General features: G+C 38.5%; 1 protein-coding gene across 1 annotated transcript; it reads right to left on the reverse strand.

Annotated features, from left to right (window-relative positions):
• Positions 1 to 4389: 4389 nt before the first annotated feature.
• LOC141620479 (replication protein A 70 kDa DNA-binding subunit B-like) lies at positions 4390 to 6698 on the reverse strand. Its single transcript, XM_074437337.1, has 8 exons — positions 6645 to 6698; positions 5984 to 6139; positions 5324 to 5612; positions 5077 to 5176; positions 4862 to 4989; positions 4696 to 4774; positions 4503 to 4614; positions 4390 to 4404 (listed from the first exon to the last, which is right to left on the reverse strand). The coding sequence occupies exons 1-8, from the start codon at positions 6696 to 6698 to the stop codon at positions 4390 to 4392; spliced, it is 933 nt and encodes a 310-aa protein (XP_074293438.1).
• Between the last annotated feature and the right edge of the window lie 5456 nt (positions 6699 to 12154).

The raw sequence follows: 12154 nt of genomic DNA on the forward strand, positions 1-12154 counted from the left end.
TTAGGAACGTATAAGTACGGTTGAGAAACGCAAATCGGACGCCTCGGCAGACCGAGAGTGAAAGAGGAAGCGATCAACACGTCACGATCTGAACGCTGTCGAGCCGTAACCTCGATTGCCTCGGCCAAAGCCGGGAGTGACGGGGACACAACGACCGATACGCTAACATGTTCACAACGGCGGTTGGGAAGCGCAAATCTGACGCCTCGGCCAGACCGAGAGTGAAGGAGGAAGCGACCGACATGCCAACATGTTTAAAAACGTTAAGTACAGTTGAGATACGCATTCTAACTGCCTCGGCCAAGCCGAAGGTAAAAACGAAAAAAAAAGCGCTCAATTAATAACGAAAGAAGACAACTGAATGAAGGATTGTGATCAAAGCCCCGGCCAAGCCGAGGGCAAATAAACAAACTTTATTAAACATGTTTACAGGTGATACAAAACGAAATCGGCAGTAGTCCAATAAGGATAGCCTAAACTCAACCTACCAAAGTTTTACAAAAAAAAGAAGAAGGAACAACAAAAAGTATCACATTGAGACAATGAAGCGCCAAAAGGATGGCAGGGAGAGAAGGCTCAAAAGTTGGCCCCCGAACAGCTGAAGCTATCCGAAGGGCCAGGTGAGTCTGGTGACGACCGCCCGTCTCCCTATGCTTGTTGCTGCTCGCCACCAGCAGCAGCAGCATCATCTTTGGTGGCCGGCCCAGAAGAAGGCTTGGCAGCTTCACGTGCCCTTGCCCTTTCAGCCTCCTCTCTGGCCTCCTTCACCTTTGCAGCATGGGCCGCCTTGGCCTCAGCTTCCTGAGCAGCCTTCGCCGCCTCCGCCTTCTCCGCAGCCGCCTTCTCCGCAGCCGCCTTCTCCGCAGCATCGGCCTTCTCATCCAGAAGCCGGTCAAAAGCTTGCCACGGGAAGGAGCCTTCAGGAACGAGCTCTTTGATTGCCTCCCTGGTAGCCTCTTCAGCTTGGTCCTGGTACCGGGAACACATGTCAGGGATGACAACGGTTTGCAGCGTCTCAATGTCCTTCTCCCTATGGGCAAGGACAGCCTTTGTGCTCTTGTGCTCCTTTATCTCAGTCGAATGCAGGGACTTCCACTTTTCCCTCTGATCAACCATGGCATTATAGCCGCCCTCAAATTTGGCTTTCTCCTCCAGGACTTAGCGATCACCACCGCACCTCGGCCTTGGCTCTCTCGGCTAGGACCGCCTTTTCGGCGTCCTCCCTAAGCTTTTGCTCGGCGAGGAGGTCCTTCTTGACGGTCTGGGGAAGTCCTCCCTCGACCTCTCGGCCTCCTTCTTAGCAGTGGCAAGATCGAGCCTAAGCCGTTCAACCGCGAGGGCGGCTCGAGCCATGACCGTTTCTTGCTCCATAATATGAGCGCCGGCTAGTTCATTCCACTTCGCCGGACTTCTTGCACAACCTTGTGCCTTCCGCCACAAGCCGAGCGGCGGAAGGCTTCGGGGAGGAGGAGTCGACGATGACATTTTGATTGCCGTCCGCACCGGCCGCTTCTCCAATTGTCGTTCGGTGGGACCGGCACGGCGACGGTTGATCTACAAAAAATTCGGACAAAGCATCCATGTCAACATTCATTGACATGTCGAAAGCTTGTCATCGGGAATGCCTAGTGAACCAGCTAAATCCCGAGCCATAGGTTAGATCCGTACCGACCTTGGCCTTCTTGGTCGGAGGACCCTTTTCTTTCTGAAGCCTCGTGTAACGGCGGTGGCGGACTCGGTCTCTTTTCTCTTATTCAAAGAAGGAGGAGCCTCAATGCGGTGACCTCCTCCTCAACATCGATGACCACTGCGCTTTTGGACCACGGGGATTGAAGATTGAGCCGGAGTTGACGCCGTCGCCGCCATAGACGTTGTCTTTGGTTTGCGACGCGGCACGTTACTGGCAATCTGCGCCTGAGTCGCCGTCACATCCAGTGCCTTCAACTGCTGGTCCATGAGTTCGTTAGGAGCCGGTCGGCGATCACGTGTCTGGGCCTTAGGATGCAGCTCAACAACTCTCCCATTCTCGTCAAGTCCCAACCTCTGGAGAACGGAGACAGACAGTTCCGGGCCAAATCGGTCTGCAAAAGAAACAAAGCAGGAGTTAAACAAAGGAAATAAACCAAGATTCAAAATACAGAAACATAAAAAGCAAAGATGGGCCTCACACCGACCCCACTCACCCTGTTCGAGGGCCGGTATGAGGCCGACGTGCGAGAGCGGCTCATCACGAAGAACGATCTGCGTCGGGGCATCCATCCCTTCGGCGTCCCATCCTTCTCGGCCTCAAACAGCCTCATTGCCCGCTTTTCGTCCTCGTTAAGATAGACCTTCGAGGCGCCCATCTTAAGCTTATTCCGGGAGACGTATCTATCATGCTCCCCTTTACTCTCGCACCGCAAATTGACGCGGTCCTGGAAGGACCGTGGCGTGATAGTCCTCGAACCTCAACGTATACCCACCGCCCCCTCCGGTCCTTGCAAGACGTCGGCTTGGAAACGATGTGGCCCGACTCGGTTTGTATCTTTGTACCACCCACAACCGCCTAGGGTAGTTTGTTTAAGATGGTGGAGCCGGCAGAAGAGGTTCACCGTTGGGGCCTCCCCTTTGAAAAGACACAACCATACAAAACCAACAATCGTCCTGATGGCCAACGGATGTAGTTGGGCCACAGCGACATTCATCGCTTTAATAATAGCAGGAACGTATTCATTCAAAGGAAACCGGAGCCCATACTCCAGGTGTCTGATGTATACGCCGATACAACCCTCGGGAGGGCAACAGACGGCCTGACCCTCCTCAGGGATAACAATTCTATACCCCCTGCCGAAGGAGTAATGATGTTCAAAAAGTTGAGCAGGAACAAGCGGCGAACTTGTTCGTCGAGCACGGTCGGATCGATCGGCGAGGCATCACCTTGCCCCGAAATAAGCGGCCTCCTTACGACAGAAGGGGTCGCCTCATCATTATCATCATCCTCATCATCATCATCATCCTCGAAACCCTCCAAAAATTTTGGATCAATCTCAGGAGAAAGCGGCTTGGGACCCCCAAACCCTATCGGGGTGACAACCAGTGCCTCCTCTTCATCAGAACGCGATGGTTCGCCCCCCGGCGCAGAAGTACTAGGTCCAGCATCAGCAAAAGACATGACAACAAATACTTAACAAATAAAAGTTGAAAAATTTGTTTGTTTACCTTGGAAAAGTGTTACGCCGAGTAACGCTTTGAAGACTAGAGAGAAGTTTCTTCGAAGAAAGCTAGAAAGAAGAAATTTTTTTGAGAAAATGAATTTTTGGTGGCCAAAATCAGGGGCTAACTGCTCTATTTATAGAGCAAAGCCCATGAAACGAACCAATCAGGGCAAAGCCCATGAAGCGTCAACCAATCAACACCGAGCCACGTGTCAAGCATGCAGCCACAGAATGCCAATCGATGTATCTTCTTCAACACGCTCCTTGACAGAATGCCAATCGACGTATCTTCTTCAACACGCTCCTTGACAGAATGCCAATCGACATATCTTCTTCAACACGCTCCTTGGTATCTACTTGCCAAATGGCCCGCTGTTTAACCAAGCTTGGCAGCACCGGCCGGGGGCAATCAAAAGCACACGGCACTCTCAACCTCGGTCTCAGCCAGCGCCATTTTCTTTTCAACATTTGATGTCCATTACACATCCATGTGGAGGGGGGGATATGATACGGCCTGAGCAGAACCAAGCCGAGGAAGAAGAAGCCGGGGAAGAAATTCAACTTGCGCAGAATACGCTCAACACTCATCGAAGGTCCATACCACGGCATAGACTACGCTGGGGGCAAATTGATGGGGCATATTCTGCACCCGCTGACCGAGTCAACATATTGAGCAAGGTCAAAGACATCCACAACAAGTCAACGTATTAGACAGCCTAACCGACGCAGCCTGTCGGCCTGTCACTTGGGTCTCGGCTAGGCAACCAGCCAACCGGGAGACATATCCGCGTACTCATATCCAAGACCCCTCGGCATGGAGTCAACAAGGCCAGCCGGCCTGCCATGGGTCCCTCGGTCGAGGGTAGAACAGTCTTTCCACCTGCTCTGCCACTTGGCCACTTGGCCACTACGTGACAAAAGGTGAAAGTCTATAAATACTCCTCAATCCTCATTGAGAAAACGATCCAATAATCCACAATTCACCCTAATACTCACTATAAATCTGGTATAAACTCCCTTATCTCTCTACAATATACTTTGCCAAGTAACACACAACTTAATCTCTTTAAGTTTAATGACTTGAGCGTCGGAGTGAGTACGCTCGGTACCAAGCCGAGCCCTCAGTTTGTTCATTGTTTCGGGAGAGGCCGAAAGGGAGAGTCAAGCAAAGACGTCATTCATCAAGCTTACGTGGTCATAAAACACTGCTCTGAAATTACACCCGGAACACATGTCATAAGGTATGGTTGTTGCATTTAATAGTTGTGTTTCGATGTGATATGTAGGTAACATTTTTATGGAACTTACATTCTTCTCGAGGAGACTTTCAATGGTTGTTATCCTGCGTGTGAGCTGTGGACGGCGGCACTCGAAGATCTGTTGTCTTTTTGCATTAAGCATGTTTTCATTTTCCTTAGCCCTGTATCAATGTAAATACTAGTAGTATATATATCAAGCATATATATCATATAGTTATGCAGAACATTCAATGTTTGCTTACCAAGCCTTGAGCGATTCTGCCTTTTCTACCTGTGGATTTAAGATTATGAATGATGCATGCGTTGTTATGAGTGAGAAGCCTGCAATATAAGAGTTCATGCATTGCTGTCAGTAATTTTCATTGTTCTTCGTTGCTATATACTTACATAGCAAGTTTCAGATTGAACCTTTTTGGTATGAGGGCATCAGAGCTGTAAAGCCAACTACTGGAAAGGTTGCTGCAACAGAGTGTAATGCTGCACATTCTTGAATTGCTAAGTCTGTCCAGGCTGTTATCATCATCACCTGCTGATGACTACATTCCGGAAAAGAATTTTTTAAAGCCTGGATTTAGTTTAGGTTTGTGCATGCATAGTTTTGCGGTCAAAAATTAGGAGTGTACCTGTGATCAACAATTACAACCTCGCAAGCATCTGAGGTCCGACAGTTGTAGTTAGTATCATTGCAGCGCCGGTCCACATATATAACAACTCCTAAGACATCTGAAATTATAGATATAGTTAAATGGCTAACAGATGTATGTACTAATTACTTGTTTTTTTTTTTTTTTTTTTTTGGTTTTTCACTTGCCATTGTATGTGTATTATTAGTTGAAATTGGAATGTACATTTAATTGCACTGCAACTTACCGTAGCGAACATCAAGTGATACTGTTCTAGGGATAGTTCCAATTAACACGTAATTAGGCATCTGAGGAACTTCTATTTCGGGAACAAGTTCGATAATCGTGTTGATGTTGAAATCAATTTCATAAATTTGATTTCCTGAACTTCCTGAAGAGTTAGAACGTATTGGTTCGACCCTGGCATTAGCAATGTCATATTCCTTGCCTTCTTGCATAACATCCTCAAATGCTTCTAGGGATTCATTGAAGAGGTAGGTCTTCATTATAGTACCCTGCACGGTCAGGATCATGTCCTGTTACCGTGGTTTGTCGTGGTCAAGTTAAAGTACATATGAGTATTCGTAATATGATAGCTCTGATATTAGGACTTTTGATTCTGTTTGGGCATATCCGGGCACAATTGGCATGTACCAACAATTTAACACAAAACTGATCAGTTTACGGCAAAACAGTCTTATCTCTAAGAGGATGAAGTTCAACAAGACCAAAAAAAAAAAAAGAAAATCAGACAATATTGTAATGCGATTTTGCAAGTCTTAGCAAACAACGGCATTTCTCTAGGCACCTCAAGTAAGCAGGTGTATGATATATAATGCAGTGATAGTTTAGGAATCAAAGAAAGTTTTGCTAATCAGGAAATATTATAAAGTTATCTGAAAGGTACCTCGTCATCCTGAAAGGTGATTTCTTGGTACTCTAAGGGGCTTTCAGGTGTTGCTGAACGCACATTTGTTATATCGACGACCCGTGCTTTAATAGTGTATGGACCAGTTGTACCAGAGAATTCCCTAATGTGTTTCCTTAAAGGTCTCATAATGATCTGCATTTTAACAGAGATGCAAGCAATTAAACAGCTATGAAACCTTTGTTGTATAGATACAATATATAGCACGAATAATGTAGCTACTATTCAGCTATGTATGGTGTAAAGCTTGAAAAGTCTAGATGGATTTTAGATTCAGTATCTCTGTGGTAAACTACGTAAAAGTTTGTTTGTGACTGACTGCTAGCCTTTTAGATTTGGTTTGCAAAATAACAGAGAAAACATGTGTGTACCTTCGATAAGCTACAACAAGATGTCTAAGATTGTCTCTACAATATGTGCTGGGATCTCTGAATTTTATGATAGTGCTTTGATATATCTTTCTATTTCTCCTTCTATGTTTGTTTTCCTTTATCTTTATATATATATATATATATATATATATATATATATATATATATATATATATATATATATATATATATATATATATATATATATATATAGAGGCAAGATCCGTTGAGTTTGCCACTTTTCGTGAGTTACCCCCGCATTTATATACCATTGGATATAACAAGATCAATGGCTGAGATTTGTCATCAAAAACATGCGTCATCTAACCTCCCATTTCACTTTGTATGTTTACTTTCTCTCTCTTCCATTTTTCTCTTCCTGCTTCCCCTATTTTCTTCCATTTTCAATCAATTCTTCAAATTCATCTCAAATTTCAATCAATTTTTCACAAAAACTGAATAATTCAACTCAATAACAGAAAACTTGTTGATTATCTTTGATTATTTCGATTGAATCAAGCAATATTAATCAATTTTAGTCCAAAATATGGGGAAACCCTAACGTAAGACTACGAAACGAAGGTAAGCATAAATTTTTTCAATTTCGTGATTAATAATATTTGGAAACAACAAATTTAACAGAAGAATTGTTTATTACTGAAAATTTTGATTAGACTTCGTTTTTTTTTTTTTTTTTTTTGTGATCTGAAACAGTTTAAGCAACGATAAACACATGTAATTGGTGGCGTTTAATGAAATAACTGAAGTAATGTATAGAATAATTGGTGTCGTATAATACAATAACTGGTGTTGTATAATAGAATAACGAACGTAATATATATGTTATTTTGCGAGTTATTTCAATTTCTACTCCGTTAGTATGCTTGTTTATCATACCGTTGACATTTGATTGATGATTTATTATCATAATGTTGAAAATTTGTTGGTAACCTAGATTAGCACACCAACAGTTTGTTAAAATGTCTAGTTGAATTTAGAAACTCAATTATTGTAATGAAAAAACGTGGTTATTTAATAGTTACTTAAATGCAGAAACGCGGTTATTGTAATGTACAAACTCAGTTATTGTGGTGTAGAAACACTGATATTTGTAGTTATTGTAAGGTAGAAACTCAGTTATTATAATGAATAAATTGTGTTATTGTATTGAGATGAAACTCAAATATAAATTTCTTGTTCAATCGTTAGTTGTTGTAACATTACATCTCAATTATTGTATTACTTAAACCCAGTTATTCTATTATTAAAACTCAGATATTGTATCTCGTAGTTACTTCTTGGATGTTATGGTAAGTAATATTCTGCTTTTTGGTGATTTGCAGGTTAAGTCACGATATACAGGAATAATTGACGTTCAATGGAAAAATTGATGTATATACGTGGTCATTTTTTGTTAGCTTTCATCTTGTTTAATTGATTAACTTTGTTATTGTAATGTAGAGAAACTCAATTATTGTAATGTAGAAACTCTGATATTTGTAGTTATTCCAATTTAGAAACTCAATTATTGTAATGTAGAAACTCAGTTATTGCAATGTAAAACTTTGGTATTTGTAATTATTATAATGCAGAAACTCGGTTTTTGTAATGATTAAATCGTGTTATTGTATTGAGATGAAACTCAAATATAATCAAATTTCTATCTTGTGTTTGTTTTCATGTTGTTTAATTTAATAACTAGTTATTTTCATTCAATCGATAATTGAGATTGGTTAATGTAATAGCAAAATCAGAAAAATGAAATAATAATATATAACAAGGTTAAAAAAACCACTTACTTTCATTATATAACTTTCCAACCCATTATATTTAAACTTCTCCAACAAATTATATCTAAGCATCATTATCATTACATCTAAGCGTTTCAAATAATACATCTAACAGTGGTAACATCACAAATACTACATATATTTATCTCCGATACTACGTCTAAAGGTATTTCTTCCAACGAAAATCGCGTCTTGTCGTTGTTTTCACCATTTTTTCTCCAGTATTTCTTCCCGGCGAGAACCATATATTGCCTATTGATGAGGGCTGAATCCGCAGAAAACAAAGCTCACTGAAAGATGTAAAAGCAAAAAAAGGAGGTAAGTTATAAATAATTATGCAACTCTAAGCAAATTATATAAGACCACAACAATAACTCCAAATTGAAATAACTGAGTTAAAACAATACAATAATTGATATGTAATATTACTATAACCAACTTAAACAAATTATATTAGAAGGAATCATCTTACAACAACTCTAATTTGAAATAAGTAAGTTAAAACAATATAATAACTAAGTTTGAATAATAGAATAACTCGGTTAAAGCAATACAATAACTATTATTAACATAATATATTCTAACATATATAGCAAACAAGAATCAACTAGAAAATACAATAACTAAATTAGAATAATACAATAACTCGGTTAAAGTAATACAATAACTGTTATTTACAGAGTAACACAATAAACAATAAATAACTACAAAATACAATCACTGAATTTGAATAATACAATAACTCGGTTAAAGCAATACAATAACTAACACCAGCAGACAAAGTTCGTGGTGGTAACTGGTAACACATCTAAATCAAAAACCCTAAAAATTATCAATGATACAAAATAACACAATTGAATAAGAAAAAAACTTATCAAACAGCTTAAAAACAACATGAATATGCACAAGATCGTTTAGAATTGTCATACCAAACTTAAAACCCTATAAATTATTGGGGAAAAAAAAATGAGAAAACAAGCAATTTAACAACAAAACATAAGTGCAGACGAACATACAACGAATCAACGAAAATAAAAAGGATATTAGATAAGAACGATAATGAAAACGCACCAATCAGATCTAGAAAACAAAATTAGTACCTTACCTATAGTGAAATTGAAGAGAAATACGAAAATGAAGCAAAATAGACAACGAAACTCCTTAATTGATGACAAATTTGAACGAGATGATGATGATTAAGCCTGCAACTTGAACGAATTTGATGAAAATTCAATTTGACAAATTTGAACGAGGATGTCGTTGTTCAATTTTTTTGTTCTGTCTTTTTAGGGAGAGAAGGAGAGGAGAGAGAGAGAGTGATTTTTCTAATAATGAGGGAGGTTGAGAGAAAAGTGAGTATATATAGGTTAAGTAAGATTTAATCTCAACCATCCATCTTAAATTAGATCAATAGTCCAGATTCAGAGGGGTAACTCACCAAAAAAACCAAAATATGATCATATATATATATATATATATATATATATATATATATATATATATATATATATATATATATATATATATATATATATATATATATATATATATATATATATATATATATATATATATAGAAGGGTTCTTATAAGGCCACTACATCTTATGAGTCCCTAAATCCTTATAAGGGCCTTTGGATGGAAGGGATGGAGGGATGAGATTACATCTCAATGGAGGGCTTCAAATCTCCCTTCCTAATCTCCCTCACTAATTCTGAACAACTCCACCTAATTTTGTACAACTCTTCCACCATTCTAATCTCCCAACTCACTTCCTCATTCACTCATCCTCTCTCATTTCTCACATTCACTCTTTCTCTCTCATTTTCTTCCCACCCTCTCTAAAAAAAAAAAAACCAAACTCATAAAAAAAAAACCCAAACTAAAACAAAACAAAAAAATAACCAAAAAAACCCTCACCCGGCCGTCCCCGACACCACCCTCACCAGTAGTCCCCGACACCACCACGACCTCCCTCCCTTCTTTGACCCGCAACACCCACATCCCGACCTCCCTCGATCCCGACCCGCAACACCCACGACGCCCTCCTTGCTGCCGCCACACACCGACAACAACACCACATCCCGCCCTCCTTCTTTGCGCCACACACCGACAACCCCACCATCCCACCATCCGACCTCCCTTCCCACCTCCCTCCCTCCATCAACCAACAACAACAACGCCAACAACCAGTAACAACAACAAGCAACAACAACCAACAACATCCCGACCACCCTCTGCCGGCAGACACAACTCGCCCACCACCACCCGACACCGGATCTTGTAGCCCTCCTTGCCGCCGCCTTTCTCCCTCCCTGCTGCCGCCTCACCGTTCTCCTTTTCTCCTTTTTTCTTTCTCCCTCCCTGCTCTTCCTTTCTCCTTGTCGTTTTTTTTCTTTTTTTTTTTGTTTTGTTTAGATCTCGGTTGTGTTGTCCATATTTCATGTTTTTTTTTTGTTATTTTTTTATTTGGTTATTTTTGTTATTTTGGTTTTTGTTATTTTTGTTATTTGTTTTGTTTGGTTTATTTTTGTATTTTTTTGTTTGGTTTATTTTTGTATTTTTTTGTTATTTGGTTTTTTTTTTTACTTAGTGGTTAGTTTTTTATTATTGTTATTCAAGTTTTTGGTTTTTGTTTGATTTTATGTTATTTGTATATTTTAGATATCATGTTTTATATTTTTTCAAATCTGTCTTGCTAAAGTTATACTATTTACGACTAAAGTTATACACTTAAAACATTAAAGTTATACTATTTACGACTAAAGTTATACCTTCGAAACATTAAAGTTATACTATTTACGACTAAAGTTGTACCATTGAAACATTATGATTTGTGTTATGTTTTGATTTTTTTTTATTGTTTGATTTTTTTACTATTTACGACTAAAGTTATACATTTTATGACTAAAGTTATACATTTTATGACTAAAGTTATACATTTTATGACTAAAGTTATACCCTTAAAACATTAAAGTTATACTATTTACGACTAAAGTTATACCCTTTTACCATTAAAGTTACACTATTAACATCTAAAGTTATACATTGTATAAATTGAAGTTACACAACCATTCAAGTTTGTTTTGTTTCGTTTTTTTGTTTGGTTTGGTTTTTGTTTTTTTTTGTGATTTGATTTTTTTTTGTTCTTTGGTTTTTTTTTTGTTATTGGTTAATTTTTTATTATTGTTATTGAAGTTTTTTTATCGTACTTTTTTGACTTATTGGTTTTTTTGTTCACATTTTTATATGTCTTGTATTACATTTTGACATTTTGATCTAGTATTGTTGGTTCAAAGTTAGTATTGGTGGTTTTTAGGATTTCGGTTATATATTGGACTAAAGTTATACGATTTTGGACTAAAGTTATACGATTTTGAACTAAAGTTATGAGATTTTGTAGTAAAGTTACACAAGTTTGGATTAAAGTTATACAAATATGGACTAAAGTTATACAAATATGAACTAAAGTTATACAAAATAAGAACTAGAGTTATACAAAAATTGACTAAAGTTATACAAAATAAGGACTAGAGTTATACAAAAATTGACTAAAGTTATACAAAAATGGACTAAAGTTATACAAATATGGACTAAAGTTATACAAATATGGAGTAAAGTTATACAAATATGGACTAAATTCATACAAAAAGTTACATAATTTTGGACTAAAGTTACACAAATTTTGGACTAAAGTTATATAAAACTCCAATTAATTTATCGGAAATGACGAAAGTTATACAAAAATGGACTGAAGTTATACAAATATGGACTAAAGTTATACAAATAAGGACTAAAGTTATACAAAAATTGATTAAAGTTATACAAAAATGGACTAAAGTTATACCAAAATAGACTAAAGTTATACAAAGTTGGATTAAAGTTATACAAATATGGACTAAAGTTATACAAAAATAGACCAAAGTTATACAAAAAAAGACTAAAGTTATACAAAAATTGGACTAAAGTTATACAAAAAATTGGACTAAA

Source organism: Silene latifolia, chromosome X (assembly GCF_048544455.1).
Source record: "Silene latifolia isolate original U9 population chromosome X, ASM4854445v1, whole genome shotgun sequence".
Classification (NCBI taxonomy): Eukaryota; Viridiplantae; Streptophyta; class Magnoliopsida; order Caryophyllales; family Caryophyllaceae; genus Silene; species Silene latifolia.

Excerpts from the sequence above, each read along its gene's own strand:
- LOC141620479 (XM_074437337.1), bottom strand. The coding sequence starts at position 6,698 with ATGACGCATGTTTTTGATGACAAATCTCAGCCATTGATCTTGTTATAT. Across the intron at positions 6,140-6,644 it reads TGATCTTGTTATATCCAATG|ATCATTATGAGACCTTTAAG; the intron begins GTATATAAATGC and ends GTTAAAATGCAG. Across the intron at positions 4,990-5,076 it reads GTTGTAATTGTTGATCACAG|TCATCAGCAGGTGATGATGA; the intron begins GTACACTCCTAA and ends TCCGGAATGTAG.